The following is a 16,622-nucleotide window of genomic DNA, read 5'->3' as shown; positions in this document are numbered from 1 at the left end:
AATCAACCCCGCTCACTAGGGGTGTACAGACTTCAGAGGGGCTCCTACAACCCAAGCGCTATAATCCGCATGGATAACTCACGTGTTATAATATCAATATCTGGATCTGCACGGACAACTCACATGCTATAGTATCAATATCCTCACAAACAGTCCCCCGGCCTCACTCGGTCATCAATCTCTTCGGTCTTACTCACGGGCTCACAATGTCATGAAACTAGCCCGACAACGCAGATATGATGTATCAATAAATAACAACTCACACTGAGATATGATATGAATGCATGAATATGATTGAGTACAAAATATTAATGAAAGCAGTGAAATGACAACAAGAAACGACCACTATGGGTCCCAACAGTATCGGCATAAAGCCTAAACATGATATCTAGCATGATTGACAGCTCATTTACTTTATCACATGGTGAAAACACGGATATTAACAAAATAGAACTACTATACAGTGCCATGAAAATAATAGAGTCCCAAATCACTTGGTGCATGCCCACACACCCGTCACCTTGCATGTGCGTCACCTCAATACCAATCACATAACACGTATTTTGGGGTTTCATACCCTCAGTACTAAGTTTAGAAGAGTTACTTACCTCGAACAAGCCAATACAAATGTCGAGCAAGCCAAGCGATGCTCCAAAGATGCCATCACGTGCGTAGCGACCTCCGAACGGCTCAAAACTATCCAAAAGAACCTCAAATTCATCAAATAAAGCCCAAAGAAACAATTCCAAATGAAAACGGTCGAATCTTTAATCAAAAGCCCAAAATCGGCCAAAACATCCAACTCGGGCCCATACCTCGAAACCCGATAAAACTCACAAAATCCGATAACCTATTCAATTAAGAGTCCAACCATACTAGTTTTACTCCATTCCGACTTCGAATCGATGTTCAAAACTCAAAAATTCACATTATGAAACTTTAGGCCAAAATACTCAATTTCCTCTTTAAAATTCATAATTCAATTACCAAAAATGAAGGTAGATTCATGAAATATTACCAAAATCAAGTAGAGAATACTTACCCCAATTCATATGGTGAAAATTGCCTCAAGAATCGCCTAAATCCGAGTTTTATAGCTCCCAAAATGAAGAAAGAACCAAAACCCTCGATAATATAGCTTATACCCAGCAATTTCGCATTTGCGGACAATTCGTCACACTTGCGACCACTGCTTTTGCGGAAGAATCTCGCATTTGCGAAAAATGGCCTTGCCCAGCAACCCTCGCACCTGCGGTATCAAACTCCGCATCTGCAAAGACACTCGCACATGCGCGTCCACTCGATGCATCTGCGCATCCGTACCTGCGTCCTTTTCTCCGCTTCTGCGGGCCTCCACATCCAGCTCTCATCTCGCATCTGCGACGCCTTTGTTGCTTCTACGGCCATCGCACCTGCGCAAACCAGACGCAGGTGCGATCACATCAGAACCAACAGCTTAGCAAAAATCAAAAAATGCAATGAAATGATCTAAACATCGTCCGAAACTCACCCGATTCCCTCGGGACCCCGTCCGAACATGCCAACCAGTTCCATAACACAATACAGACCTACTCTAGGCCTCAAAACACACATAACAACATCAAAACGGCGAATCACACCTCAAATCGAAATCTATGAACTATGAACTTCAAACTTCCACAACCGATGCCGAAACCTATCAAATAACGTCTCATTGACGTCAAATTTTGCACACAAGTTACATTCGACATTACGGACATGATTCAACTTCCGGAATTAGAATCCGACCCCGATATCAAAAAGTCCACTCCCGGTCAAACTCTCCAAAATTTTAACTTTCGCCATTTCGAGCCAAATTCAACCACAGACCTACAAATCACAATTCGGACGCACTCCTAAGTCCAAAATACCCAACTGAGCTAAAGAAACCATCAAAATTTCAATCCGAGGTCAAATGCTAAAAAGTCAAACTTTGTCAACTCTTTCAAATTTAAAGCTCCATAGTTGAGAATCATTCCTCCAAATCAATTCCGAATAATCTGAAAATCAAAACCGACGATTCACACAAATTAAAATACATCATACAGAGCTACTCACGCCCATAAACTATCGAGCGAAGTGCAAATGCTCAAAATGACCGGTTGGGTCATTACAATTATATTCTTTTAAATTAAAATTCATTAACACTCGAAATCTTACATTTATCCCTATTCTATGTTATATAAATCTCTCAAAATATAAATTAAATTTAAATAGCTTATTATATGTTCATAAAGTCCACACATGGCCAATAATTTGTCAAATCTATAAATTCCTTTTAATGTAGCAATTATTAAGTTTTTAATTTAATATTAGTCCATTTAATAAATTAGGAAGCAATAATATTAAGCTTAACTTTTTAAACTTAAAACTAACGCTTTAAATTATAACTACTTAATACAATTTTAAATCAGTCTTCTCTAAAGTTAATAATTCCACTTATACATAAACTTCGCAATTGTTAAAATCACATATAGGTACTAACCTCAATTTCAAAAGTGAATTTAGTTTCAAGCTTAAATATTAATACATCTATGGCAATTCTAAAAATAATTCTATGACAATTCTAAATAAACATCTATGAAAATTCTAAAATAGTTTCAAATTTAATTCAATTAGGAAACTAAAAAGTATCTAAAACCTAGAGGCACGAATCTAAAATACAATCAAATAATTTTAAAAATTAATATAAGTCAAACAACTTAAGGAGTTAATTCAATTAGGGAACATACTAAAGTATCTAAAATAATACACATATAGAACTATTTAAAAATAAAATTAAAAAACAATAAAACAATTAAGGGGAAGGGGAAGGGGTCGTTATCAGTGGGGGTGGGGGTGGGGGGTAGAACGAAGGGGTGAGGGAAGGGGGTGGGGACAGTTAGGGGGAGAGGGGCAAAATGCAGGGGTGAGGGAAGGGGCGGATAGGGGATGAATTTAACAAAAAGGAGAGTTGGGGAAGGGGACACAATTAGGGGAGAGTGAGAGAGAGAGAGAGCGACGTACCTTTTCCGGCGAGTAGCGGCTATCGGCGGGGGTCTCAATGGAGGAAAAAGAGAGAAGGAAGAAAGAAAAGAGAAGAAGAAAGAAATGGGGTGGAAGACATATGTGGCTGATTTGGTCGCAGTAATAGCGACTGTTTCGGTCGCAAATTTTTTTTTAAAAAAATAACCAAATTTTTAATCCAATTTGCATCCATTTCGGTCGCAAATGGTCAAACCAAAAAGTTTAACTTTTAATTTCCGACTGAATCTGTCGGAATCTTTTATCCCGGATTTTTGCACCAAATGTTGTTACAAAATGTTATCGGAAACATAGTCGAAAGAATTTAATAAAATATAACAAATACTATTTTTTAAATTGTCGACCGAATCAGTCAAAAATTTCCGACTAATTTTTTCGGTCAGAAATTTTTAGTCGCAAATATGCCATTTTTTAGTAGTTTGTTGTGTTTTGCGCTCGTTAATTTCAAAGTGTAATATTTTTAAATTTGGTTGAGGTTGTACATATGAGTGAGTCAATAAAGGTGAAAAAAATTCTCTCATTCGCTATGTATATTTAACTTCTTCTTCAATTCTTGTTTTTTATCCTCTATGTACATTCATTTGTGACGCTTGACTTTCAAAGTTCGACTCAGATTTTTAAAATTAGCTATTTTCTTTGTCATGTTTGATTGATCCATAGACGAAAGACTAGTTCTTTAGTATTTAATTATTGTATGAAATTTATCAAATATGTTTAAGAGGTCTTTTAATATAGTTTGTCTCTGACCTATTGGTAATGAACGTCTCTGCTCAAAAGTAATTCTAAAACCTTGTACCTCTATTTAATTCTATTATGCTTACCATGACAATTTTCTGGGTTAGCAGAAGATGGACAAGGCAGAAGAGTAAAGTGGCTTTGAGTGCTTTAACTAGTTGGAACCAAGAAAACACAATAGCTGAATGTTTAGACCAAAAATGGTACAGTTGAATTTATACGTGATTTTTAGACATATGAATTAATTCGATCCTAAAATAATAAAAGAATTGAATAAATATGTAATACTTAGCCTTGAGATGAAGATGAAATAACAGAAATAGTAAAGTCGGGAGCGAGGCTCCCGGGCACGACAGTAATAAGAAAGTAAGAGGATAAAATTATATAGAGTTTTGAATAGATTATAAGGTAAGTTTGCCAGAAAGTTTGTGTCCCTTACAATGATAACAAAGTTTACTATTTATAGCTGCATATAGGGAACAAGGTCCTAGGATCATGCCCTTCTTTAATGTCAATTATGAGAGTCATTGATGAATGTGTGACGGTAAATATAAATGACAAATTTTTTGTAACGGGCAGTATGCTAAATGTTGTGGAATATTCTCCATTAAATGCTACCGGATAACAGGTATTTATTGCATCTTTATGAGCGTCATTCTTTTCGGTGACAAATGGAACAGTTGTCTTTGGTTTTAAGTATCATTTGCCTTCGTCTCCACGTGTCACTCTCTTATGCAGCCACTTAACATGGTATATTTTACCCCCGTACACTTGCACATAATACACAAAATAGTTACAGTATTTTCTTTATTATTATTCAATGGAAGAAGTTAGAAGAATGCTTCCAGTTTTGATTCAACGGAATAGGAAAAACAAATGGATAATGGAGGATTGAGGTTAGAACACGTAACATTTGATTGGACCAGAATAGTGAAAGCAGCTGTAGTTGATAAAGCAGGTTCATGCTCCTTTAACTAAGGCATAAAACACTCCCCTCTTCCCAATACTGTTATTTTTAAAGATTTGCATGAATTTTGGAAAGTTGATGGGCCAAATCCTCATATGTAACTGTCTCAAAAAGGCGTGATGTATATCTTGCTTGGGAAGGGATGAAGAAACTGAAAAAAGGAAAAATGGAAAAGTCGAGATTCTATGGGCGGTTTTGGTCTAAGAGAAAATTAAAATGTATATATACAGTATAGACTCCTTTGCAACAGTTGAGACAGTTTTGTCGGGCTTTGAACACCACAAATAATACTCCATCCGTTTTAAATTTGACAATATATATTTTTTTTTAATATGTTTTAAAATAAATAATATATTTTTAAATTTAAATTTAAACTCTTTATTTTATCAAATTTATCCTTAATGAGTAATTTTTATATCTTTTATCTTTTAAGCTTTTAAAATCATAAGTTTCAAACTTTTTTTTTAAAAAATTTCGTATCGAATCAAACTAACTCATTTAGTCAAACTAGCACGTGAGAACAAAGAGTTTCAGTAATTTCTATTCATTAAGTTGTTCCAATAGGAGCTAAAATATTATATATACTGATGTGTAAAAGTTTTTATAAAAAAATTATATAGAAGATAATTGTATATAATTTTGTACAATTTTTTTTTTTAACTATCGTGACTCATGAGGTGTTATTATTTTATTGTATCATGATATGTAAGTTAATTCTTTAATTCGTGTACTTTGCCAGAATCATTTTCTTAAAGGTCTAATATACTTGTATAATTTTTACCAATTATAAAATTTATTTAAATATTAAGGAATCATGGGAATCCTCATAAATTCAAATTGCAGGAAAAAACCATAGGTGACGCAAGTGGAAAATCCTAAAACCGGCTAGCCGAAAACTGCAAGCTATGGTTTTCATTAAAGAAGCCAATAGGTTGATAGCATCAAATAATATCTGTTGCCGTCATACAAAATTTGGGGAAGAACATGTCAACTTGTGTTACAGTTGCACTGCACTGATTCTAATTAATAATCTGATCTTTATCTCACGCTCAGAGTCATTCACTTACTTGTGCACTGCCCATCTTTAAAACAATGACTTTCTGTTTCAAATATTAATGATTTTGATATATTAGATTTGTTTTAAATTATTTTACGGTTTAAAAAAATGTAAAGAATGTCTTACTCTTGATTTCTTTTACATTGTCAAAAGACTCCGAAAAACAATAATGTATAATTGAAGGAATTCATTATTTAAATGGTCACTTAACTATTCGTAATTACCTATTAAAGTTATTTTTTTCATTCTTTAGTAACAACAAAGTCACTTAATTATACATATAACATTCAGAACTTTTGATTATCAAATACTTATTTAACCCAACTAGATTTTTCAAACTTTTGATTGTCAAATACTTATTTCACCCTCTAAATTATTATTTTTTATCTCCTTTTTATTTTTAATTTTTTAATATTATAATTTCTCTATCTTTTAATTTATATTATGGACTTAATAGAATAAATAAATTTTATGTAAAAAAATTTAAAATTTTTTAATAGTATTTAAGCATATATAATGTTAGAATAATAAAATATAAAGCATAGTAAAATAATTAATTAGAACAATTTGTTCGTAATAGTATTTTTTGATATTAACAACAAAAACTCAAAATTTATTTACACAATTGAGAATGAAAAAAAAATTTAAAAATTAAAATATATATTCCATACACATAATATATTTATTTATTTATTCTATAGTTAATTCTATATTGTTGATTAAAAAGATAAAAGACATAATATTAAAAAAGAAAAAAAGAAAAAAAGAAGAAGATAAAAGTTGATAATTTAGAGGGTAAAATAGGTAATCAAAAGTTTGAGAAATGTTGTCTAGTGAAATTTTGAGTGCTATAGGCATAGTTACGTAATTTTACTGTTATAAACGAAATATAAATAATTTTATTAGATAATTTCGGATAGTTGAGTGACCATTAAGTAATGAACTCATAATTGAAGCCACCGGGCATGAAGTGGAACACGATAAGTAGTACTAACTACTAAGAGCCCGTTTGGACATAAGAATTTTTTCACTTTATTTTGAATTATTTTTTTTCGAAATCAATGTTTGGCCATAAAATTTCCAATTTTCACTTGTAGATGAATTTTGGAATATTTCAAAATTTTCACCCAGATCACTCACAAAAATTCAAAAATAACCCAAATTATATTCATGTCCAAACACCAGTGCCGGCCCAAGGGTAAGGCTGCTAAAGCAGTTGATTTAAGTCTCATAATTTTTGGGGCCCCAAAATTTTCTAATAGGTTATATATTAATTTATTTTTAAAAGAATATTTAGTGCTTTAAATGAGAAAGTATAAATTTTTATAGTAAAAAATTAGGATTAAATTGTTGTTCATAAATTGAGAAAAAAAATATCTTTTTGGGAATCACTATCTAGACCATAAATTGAGAAAGGATTCGATTATTAATTCATAACTCAAAAAAGGTTAAAACTTTAATACAATCTCACAACGTGTATATCTCAAGAGAAATTAAATGAATTAGATAAAATTATTAATAACTTTGCATATGAAAAACAAGAAATACAGAATTTAAATGAAATTATATATGAATTTTTTCTTTTATATAAAAAGATAGCCTCTCATTGAATTTTTGCTTTAGACCTCCATATTTATTGAGCCGCTCCTGCCAAACACAACTTTAATTTTCAAATACCATTTTCCCTTGAAATTGTTTTTCACTTTTTTTGAGAATTTTACCATTCTTATGTCCAAACGGCCACTAAAAGTGCGAAATTAAATATGCATCCAGCCCTTTGTCTTAGGGGTAGAATCAAGGGACTGACAAAATTTAATGAGATTTATTCTTAAACCAAAAGTAATTAACGTGGTCTCTAATGTCTGTATTAAGAAACGAATTAGGGAAAAATCATTTGGATGGGTAAACCAAAAACTACGAAAATCTGTTCCATACGCAAGAGAATCAGCAGTAAATTCACTTGTTATTGGGTAAGGCATCAAATTGGGCCTACTACACCTTTTACGTACAACGGCAGTCACCGGCAAGGCAAGCTTTGCGCAAAATCTGGTGTTGCTGCCGGCGCGCCGCAAAGCAGATTCTTTCTGACCTTCTCTTTTTCTTTTTTCTTTTATTATGCTTCGAGTTCATATCATTGAACAAGCAAAGTTAAATTAATTTAATACTAGCAATTAATAAATGTCTATGCTCCTGATTTGCTGCATTTTACTTTATAATTGTCCTTCCGATTTTATATCATTGTACCAGCTATGGAAATGATACATTAACATGCTCCTAATCCAGTGGCATTTTACTCTTAATAATATATTAAAGCAAGATAGCTAATTCCTAAGCAGAGATTGGACACCCATGTGGGGAGCGTGGTAGAACTAAATATTTCCACATGAAACAATATGGCTGTAAATTGTGATATCGTGTGTCCATACTCCCTACATAACTTATTCTTATTTTCAATAACCCCACCAAAATTAAATCTCCTTTCTACCGGTTCGTACAGACTGTAATTTTTTTACTCTCTTCTATCCTAATTTTCTTTCTTCATGAAGTTCCTCATTATTTATCCTTCCTAATTTGTTTTTGGCCAACAATCGACCTAAATTTCAAAAATCCACCTGAAAAAAAAGTAGAGTAGCAAGATAAAAGATTAAGCAACCAATATAAATTAACTACTATAAAAATGTCGTTTGCCGAATTTTCCAATAAAATATATGAGTATCGGTAGGGCAAAGGAGAGGGATGAGTTGTTGACTAGATACTTTAACCATTCATATTTCCATGATCTCCATCCCCCGCCCCCCCCCCCCCCCCCAAAAAAAAAAAACACACACACCCAAACAGAAAAGCCCTCCCCTCACAAAGAATTTTGAGTACATATAAAGTTTTCTTGCATATGAACTTTCTCAGTAATAGCTTCCGGCGTCAAATAAATGCCGAGGACTGCTAGCCTTTTTAGGAGCTAATCTTTAGTATTATGATTAGTCAAACGCAATTTGCAATGCAATGAATTAGGAAATAACAGTAAAAAGAATACTAAACACACTAGAGCAATGAAGACTAGTGATGGCGACTAGTGGTGGCTAATTGTTGAGAGAAATCAATTAAATAGGAAGAGCAATATATTCTGTGACTTTTGGACTCACCTATTAGCCGTCATTTATGTACAATATTTTGAGCTGATTCAATTCACAGTTGAATCTTGAAAGGAAACCGTTGATACCAACTTTTCTATGCTGTATCCATTGACCGAGACCTCTTTCGTTTTGTTTTCCATTTTGTTGATTGGGATGTTTTAAATGCAACCGTGTATAATTATAGAATGGGATATGAATTTTTCTAGAACAAATAACTAGTGGCACAGTAGTCATTCGGACTATTCTAACAATGAGCATCCCATTCTCGTGGGGTTCTAAATTTCAATTTTAGACCGTAAATGGGAAAGATTTTTTTTTTTCCCAATTGAAGAAATAGAAAAATTCGCAGCCGTTACCGTCTCTATCCTTCGGATGAGCACTCTGTATGCACTGAGTAAATTCTTCATTGTATAATAGTTTGTAAATCACACAAAAGATGTAAACCGCACTAAACAAATTTTGTACGACATACTCAGACCCAGAGGATATTGAGCAGGATCGAACCTGCGTGGTCTATGTGGACAACACCCTCCAAACCAAATGGCCGTCCCTTCGGGACAATTCATCCCACCTTAACAAGCACGTTCTGAAAACTTTTTTAGTCAAATATTATAAGATTTTTACAATAATAAGACAATAACAACGGATAACTACTCACACTTACAGAATAATAGTAATAAAAATATCAACAAACAACTTGGATGTATACTCACACTTAGATAAGAATTAAGTCTGAAATATCATAGTTAACACCTCTATATTGACTTGCTCACAAATATACCAAAATTCATTGGACCAGGTTTCTAAAATTTATGCAACTGTTTAGCCAAATTACGAAGAAAGATCTTTCCATTATCACGTGTTCTTCTAATTTTTATTATTAATTGTCATACCCACAACTCGTAGTATTATTAAATGAATAGGCGCAGCGCATATATTCATTTAATACTTGTGTGAACACTAAAACACTAAGTCAAGTATCAAAAATATAATTTAAAAGAAAAAAGAAAAGAAAAGAAATTCCCCCACGCTATATATAGAAGTGTCGTGTGAAACAGAGTTCGATATGCATTGCTCCTTCGTCTGGTATCTTCTTTCCTTTTTTAAACAGAAGGCCTATATTACAAAAGTTTTAGCTCAAGAAACTTCCATTAAACAGAATCATGGATTGGGTTAGAGGTGAAGCAGTAGGTCATGGAAGCTTTGGCAAAGTTAGTTTTGCAATACCCAGAAAGCAGAGCACTCAAGCTATGGTGGTCAAATCTTCTGCCGCTTCTCGTTCAGCTACACTAATGAACGAGAAGACAATTTTGGATGAGCTTAAAAGTTGCCCCAATATTATCCGCTGCCTTGGCGACAACTATTCCTACGAAAATGGCGAAAAGTTGTACAATGTCTTATTGGAATATGCTTCAGGGGGTGATTTATCAAATAAGCTCAAGAATTCAGGTGATCATAGATTGCCAGAATTTGAAGTCAGGAATTACACCAAGGCCTTATTGAAAGGGCTACACTATATCCACAAGAGTGGTTATGTTCACTGTGATATTAAGCTTCAGAACATTCTTTTAGGTGAAGATGGTCAACTGAAAATTGCTGATTTTGGGTTGGCAAAGAGGGCCGAATCAAAGAAAGATGATAGCTTGCGATGTGAATTGAGGGGTACTCCACTGTATATGTCGCCGGAAATGGTTACCGGCGGCGAACAGGGCACTCCTGCCGATATCTGGGCACTTGGGTGTGTGGTTGCTGAGATGGAAGCAGGAGTTCCAATCTGGAATTACTCAAATATAACCCAACTACTGATGACAATTGGAGTTGGTGATGAGTTGCCTGAATTTCCTGCGAAGTTATCGGAACTAGGAAAAGATTTTCTAGAAAAGTGTTTTGTGAAGGACCCAAAAAAGAGATGGACGGCTGAGATGCTTCTAAATCATCCCTTTGTTGCTGATCAACATTATGATGATGCCACTGTTACATTGAACGACGAAACATGCGGGAGTGGCACTCCTTCGACGTCTCCTAGGTGCCCATTTGATTTCCCAGATTGGGTATCTGATGGCTCTGCTGAATCCTCAGCAACATGTTCAATTACATCTCTACCCTCGCCGGCAATTCAAGAATTACTAAATTTAAACGGCGGGTCGTGGTCCACAACGCCGGCTGAAAGGTTGCGAGTATTAGCTGGTGAACGCAGACCTGAATCTGACTGGTCTGCTGCTGATGACTGGGTCAGCGTTAGATGATGTAGCCTGAGATGGATTCATATTTCCCAGAGTTCTGCAGATTTTTTACTGGCAGCTCTGATTTTTCATTTAATTTCTTTCACGTTAGTGAATAGGCTAGGCCAAATTATTTTAATATTTTTTGTACATAGAAGACAGGTACATCGTATATACAAAACGTTGCAATTATTATATGACTTATTATACAGATACAAGTTGGGGCACACTGAAGTGTATAGTTATATTGTTTCTTTATTCTGTCCAAAAAGAATAGCGACGTACTACTTATTTTGAAAACAAAATTATTTTATTTCTGTCAAAACTAACCTAGATCTGCCATAGAAATGGAGCCAAGGTCTAGTGGGAAGAAGAGAGGAAATGTAGAGTGAGAGAAGAAGATCGTAGAGAGAAATAATAATCTGTATTTCTTTTCTTATGTCTACATTGTACAAATTGTGTCTAATATATACAAAGTTGTACTTACTAGTCAACTAATAGATGTATCTAGAAGAGCACCCTCTACTTCCAACCAAGAGCTTGTGAGTTCGAGTTACCCCACGAGCAAAGGTAGGGAGTTCTTGGAGGGAGGGAGCCGAGGGTCTATCGAAAACAGTCTCTTTACCCCAGGGTAGGGGTAAGGTCTGCGTACAAACTAACCTCCCCAGACCCCATTAGTGGGATTATACTGAGTTATTGTTGTTGTTGCTGTTATTGTTGTAGAAGAGTACATATTAAATAACACAATGTACAAAATGTCTCAACTACATTTTATATCTCTACACTCCCCCTTAAGTTGAGAATGAAAAATATTTTTCATTCCCAACTTGGACAACAGAAAAGCATGATGTTGATGTCCAAATGGCTTTGTCAAAATGTACCCCTCTTGTATCTTCTCTCTTATGAAGTGACAATCTATTTCTATGTGTTTTGTTCTCTCATGATACATAGGATTTGCTGTAATAGGTAATGCAACTTTGTTGTCACAAAACAGCTTCATTGGCAACTGCACATCCATTCTTAACTCTTTGACAAAAACCATTGAGCCAAACCAGCTCTGCCACTGTATGTGTCATGCTTCTATATTCTGCTTCTGTAGAACTTTTAGAGATAATGCGTTGTTTCTTAGCTTTCCAAGAGATCAATGAATCTCCTAGCTTAATGCAGTACCCAGTCACAAATTTCCTTGACATGCGACTAGATGCCCAATAAGAGTCATAGTAAGCTTCAATTTGTTGTGTCCCTTTGCTTGACATGAGAATTCCTAGACTTGGCTGTCTTTTTATATATCTAACTACATGTAGAGCTGCCTCATAATGAAATCTCTTGGGTGTATGCATGAACTGACTTAGGCACTGAACTGCATAAAAAAATATCTGGTCTACTTATTGTGACGTACAAATGTTTTCCAATTAACTTTTGGAAACTCCTCTTTGTCTTCTAGTACTTCATCAGAGGTGCCAGCATTGATACTTTCATCAAATTCTGTACTTGTAAGCTTTATATTCTGCTCCATAGGTGTATCTTTAGGCTTTGAGATTGCTAGCCCCACATCTGAGATCATTTCCATTGCATATTTCCTTTGTGACATCAATATTCTCTCTTTAGACCTTGCAAATTCTATCCCTAGAAAGTACCTCAACTCCCCTAGGTTTTTTAACTTGAACTTCTGGTGTAATGTAACCTTTGCATTCTGAATCTCCTCTAGATCATTCCCTGTTACAAGTAAGTCATCTACATATACCAGTACAAGCAAAAACTTATTTTTGTCAGCCTTGGTAAATAATGCATAATCATGTTTGCTTTGAGCAACACCAGAATCTAAGAGAGCTTGAGTTAGTTTTAAATTCCATTGCCTAGATGCCTGTTTTAAACCATATAAGAATTTTAGTAACCTACATACTCTATGCTCCCCCTGGCTATTAAAGTCTTGGGGCAAAGACATGTACATCTCTTCCTCAAGGTCACTATTGAGGAATGTATTATGAACATCCATTTGGAAAACAGGTCAGCCCTTAAGGGCTGCAGTAGCAACTACAATCCTTATAGTAGTAAGCTTTGCCACAGGGGAGAAGGTGTCATGGAAATCCAGACCTTCTTGTTTTGTGTAGACTTTAGCAACTAGTCTGGCTTTGAATCTCTCTACTATACCATCTGCATTGTACTTAATCTTGTACACCCATTTGCAACTAATGGGGACCTTACTAGCAGGTAGATCCACTACTTCCCATGTGTGGTTTTGCTCTAGAGCCTCATTTTCCAATTGTATGGCTTTAATCCACCTAGAATCTTTACTAGCTTGAGAGAAAGAAGAGGGTTCAGTGTCTGAAGAAAAAGAAGCGAGGAATGACTGAAAGTGTGAAGGTAGATGGGAGTAGGAGACAAATTGTTGAATGGGATAGGAAGATGAAGAATAGGTGGTAGGTAAGGGGTATGTACATAATCAGTTAACCAAATAGAAGGTCTGATTACCCTTCATGACCTTCTAGGTTGATCATGAGTGATACTTACATGAGTAACAGAGGTAGGAGAAGGGGCAGGAGAGGTTGGAGTATGTTCAGAGGAGATAACAGGTGATGATGAATCGGGGGAGATAGGTGTATACTCAATTGCAGGAGCTGAATCAAAGGAAGGTTCAGGTATAAGATTAAGAAGGGGGCTCAGGATGAAAAGGAGCAGGAGAAGATGCATCAGAATGAAGGAAATGAGATCTGGGGAATTTGAAAGGGAAAATGTGTTCTTTGAACACAACATCCCTGTTGACAAGGAATTTCCCAGACTCAATTGAACGATTATCTATAGGTATTCGTAACACGCAGCGGAAGACAATAACAATCCTAGGCAGATCTTTTCGTATTTAAACTATTATTTACATGTCAAAGATTGAATCTGAGACGTACCTGGTGAAAAGAGTCTCGTTTCAAAATTTCTTCGATAGTGCGAAGACTCTATGCGTATCCACACTGAGACCGATCCTTGCTATCAACTCTTTGATCAATGAAACCCGTGAACAAATTGAATGAAGAACTTATGCTGAAATTTTCTAAAACTCCAGCAAATAATGCGACAAAGAAATTGATTTTCTTGTCAAGAATATATCTCTTAGTTTTTAGTTTCTTCGAAGAACTCCTTTTTTCAATCACACACTTTCACAAAGTATATTTTTCAATAGACCACCTACGACACTTTTCCATGACCCTTTTATAACATCACTTTCCTATTGGTTAAGGTAGTGAATTACCTTGGGTACAAGTCTATTTCCAAAAATAGACTTCGTAAAAGGTTTTTCATTGGAAAACTTTTATCCCATTCCTAATGGGATCATATGCACGCCGGCGGCATCTAGTCCTTTATGGACTTTAATACGTGAATCCAATTTCACATTGGATTTCACTAATAAGTTTCCATCAACATTTTTTATTAACACTTTGTACAACATATCTTATACAAAATAAGAACTAATTATATATATATATATATATATATATATATATATATATATATATATATATTACCCAAGAGATATAATTTAATTTTCTATTCCAAATAGAAAACTTTAATTTATTCATAATATTAATTATATCATTTGTGCTAGCAAAGAATATTATAATATTTCATTTGCACTAATAACTAAATTTATTTGACTAATTAAATTTTTTAATTTAATTATCAAATGATAAAGTAATTAATCATTTAGCAAAGATCAGAACACTCGTTAGTGTGCGACCCCATAGGTTCAATACTAAGCCAGTAGTAAATTGAGCATATCAATATACTAATCAAGGGTGGGGTCTAGCAACACTCCTTAACGACCGGATAGCATGAAGTATAAAATTTACTCTCAAGAACCAGTAGAAGAAGAATGTAGTAATTTCTTCTGTCCTTATAGCTCTGGGTCACCCTAGGATATGGTTCAACTGTCAAATCCTAATAGGCGACCAACTATGTGTTCAAGTCTATTATAATCGACCATTGAATGACCTAAGAAACTCTTTTCTTCTTTCATTCAATTGCCCTGGCCAAGGTCTTAATTTGGTCGTTTATAATTTATGACAACATGGAGCTTAAACTCATTACCAAAAGTTGACAGATTCTATCTTGATCAATCACTAATTCTACAAGTATTCAATCGTACCCAATCTCCTTTCAACTATCGCCCTAGGGCCATAGGTGTCTAGCATCAAAGCACAATAAATTACTTGCCAATTACTATGACGATCTCACGTTAAAGAAAACTCTTACATCACATTCTTCAAGAGAATATCCTATTGACAGTTTATGGTAATTCTAACAATTAAGAATTATCCAATGAGTCGGTTCAATGATCATATCTCTATATGCATCATCTATCTATGTGATTTAGTTAATGATATAAACTAATCTTTATCCCATAAAGATGATCGCATAAATATTGATCTAACTGGATTACCAATGTCCAAATTAATAATCCTACGATCAAGAACAAATTTAGATTAAATTATAAGAAACTTCACTCTCATTATCATGATCTCCATCACGATGACAAATATCAAAATTTAATCAAGGACCTTATCAAATTAATCAAGAAATTGATAATAACTATGATAAAAGAATATCAAATGACATATATTTTTATATCAAATAATGTTCACAAAAATATGTTCAAATCATCACATATGAGATTGGATCTATGACATATCTACTATATCCCTAACAATCTCCTACTTGCACTAGAGCCAATCGTTCTTGTACTTCATTCCCAATTTTCACTTGTGCTTGTCAAACTCCTTTGCATCAAGAGCTTTAGTGAATGGGTCTGCAGCATTTTCCTTTCCATCAACCTTTTGAATCTCGACGTCGCCACGTTCAATGATCTCTCTTATCAAGTGATACCTTCGCAGAACGTGTTTGGATTTTTGGTGTGATCTTGGTTCTTTTGCTTGATAAATGGCTCCAGTGTTGTCACATAACAATGGAACTGCACCTTCTATTGAAGGAACCACATTAAGTTAGTTAAGAACTTTTTCATCCATACAGCTTCCTTAGCAGCTTCACTAGCTGCTATATATTCTGCTTCAGTCATTGAATCAACTACTGTAGCTTATTTGGAACTTCTCCAACTCACTGCACCACCATTTAAGGTGAATACATAACCAGAAATAGATTTGTTATCATCTTTATCTGAAGAGAAACTTGCATCAGTATAACCTTCAAGTTTCAACTCAGAATCTTCATAGATGAGGAATTGGTCTTTAGTTTTTCTTAAGTACTTAAGAATGGTCTTCGCCACCTTTCAATGTTCCTCACCAGGATTTGCCTAATATCGGCTAGTCACTCCAAGTGCATAAACCACATCAGGACGTGTACATGTCATGGTATACATGATAGCTCCCACTGCACTAGCGTATGGGATCCTACTCATGCATTGTCTCTCTTCAAGTGTTTTAGGACAATCCTCCCTACTGAGAGTAATTTCAGTGCCTATCGGT

At 34.6% G+C, this 16,622-nt stretch overlaps 1 protein-coding gene across 1 annotated transcript; it reads left to right on the top strand.

Annotated features, from left to right (window-relative positions):
• The first annotated feature begins 10,016 nt into the window (after positions 1-10,016).
• On the top strand, positions 10,017-11,372 carry LOC104118770 (mitogen-activated protein kinase kinase kinase 20-like). Its single transcript, XM_009630126.4, has one exon. The coding sequence runs from the start codon at positions 10,096-10,098 to the stop codon at positions 11,176-11,178; it is 1,083 nt and encodes a 360-aa protein (XP_009628421.1). The 5' UTR covers positions 10,017-10,095; the 3' UTR covers positions 11,179-11,372.
• Positions 11,373-16,622: the final 5,250 nt, after the last annotated feature.

The sequence above is a fragment of the Nicotiana tomentosiformis genome, chromosome 2, assembly GCF_000390325.3.
Source record: "Nicotiana tomentosiformis chromosome 2, ASM39032v3, whole genome shotgun sequence".
Classification (NCBI taxonomy): Eukaryota; Viridiplantae; Streptophyta; class Magnoliopsida; order Solanales; family Solanaceae; genus Nicotiana; species Nicotiana tomentosiformis.
Note: the sequence above shows the minus strand (reverse complement) of the source record. Positions and strands in the feature narration are given on the sequence as shown.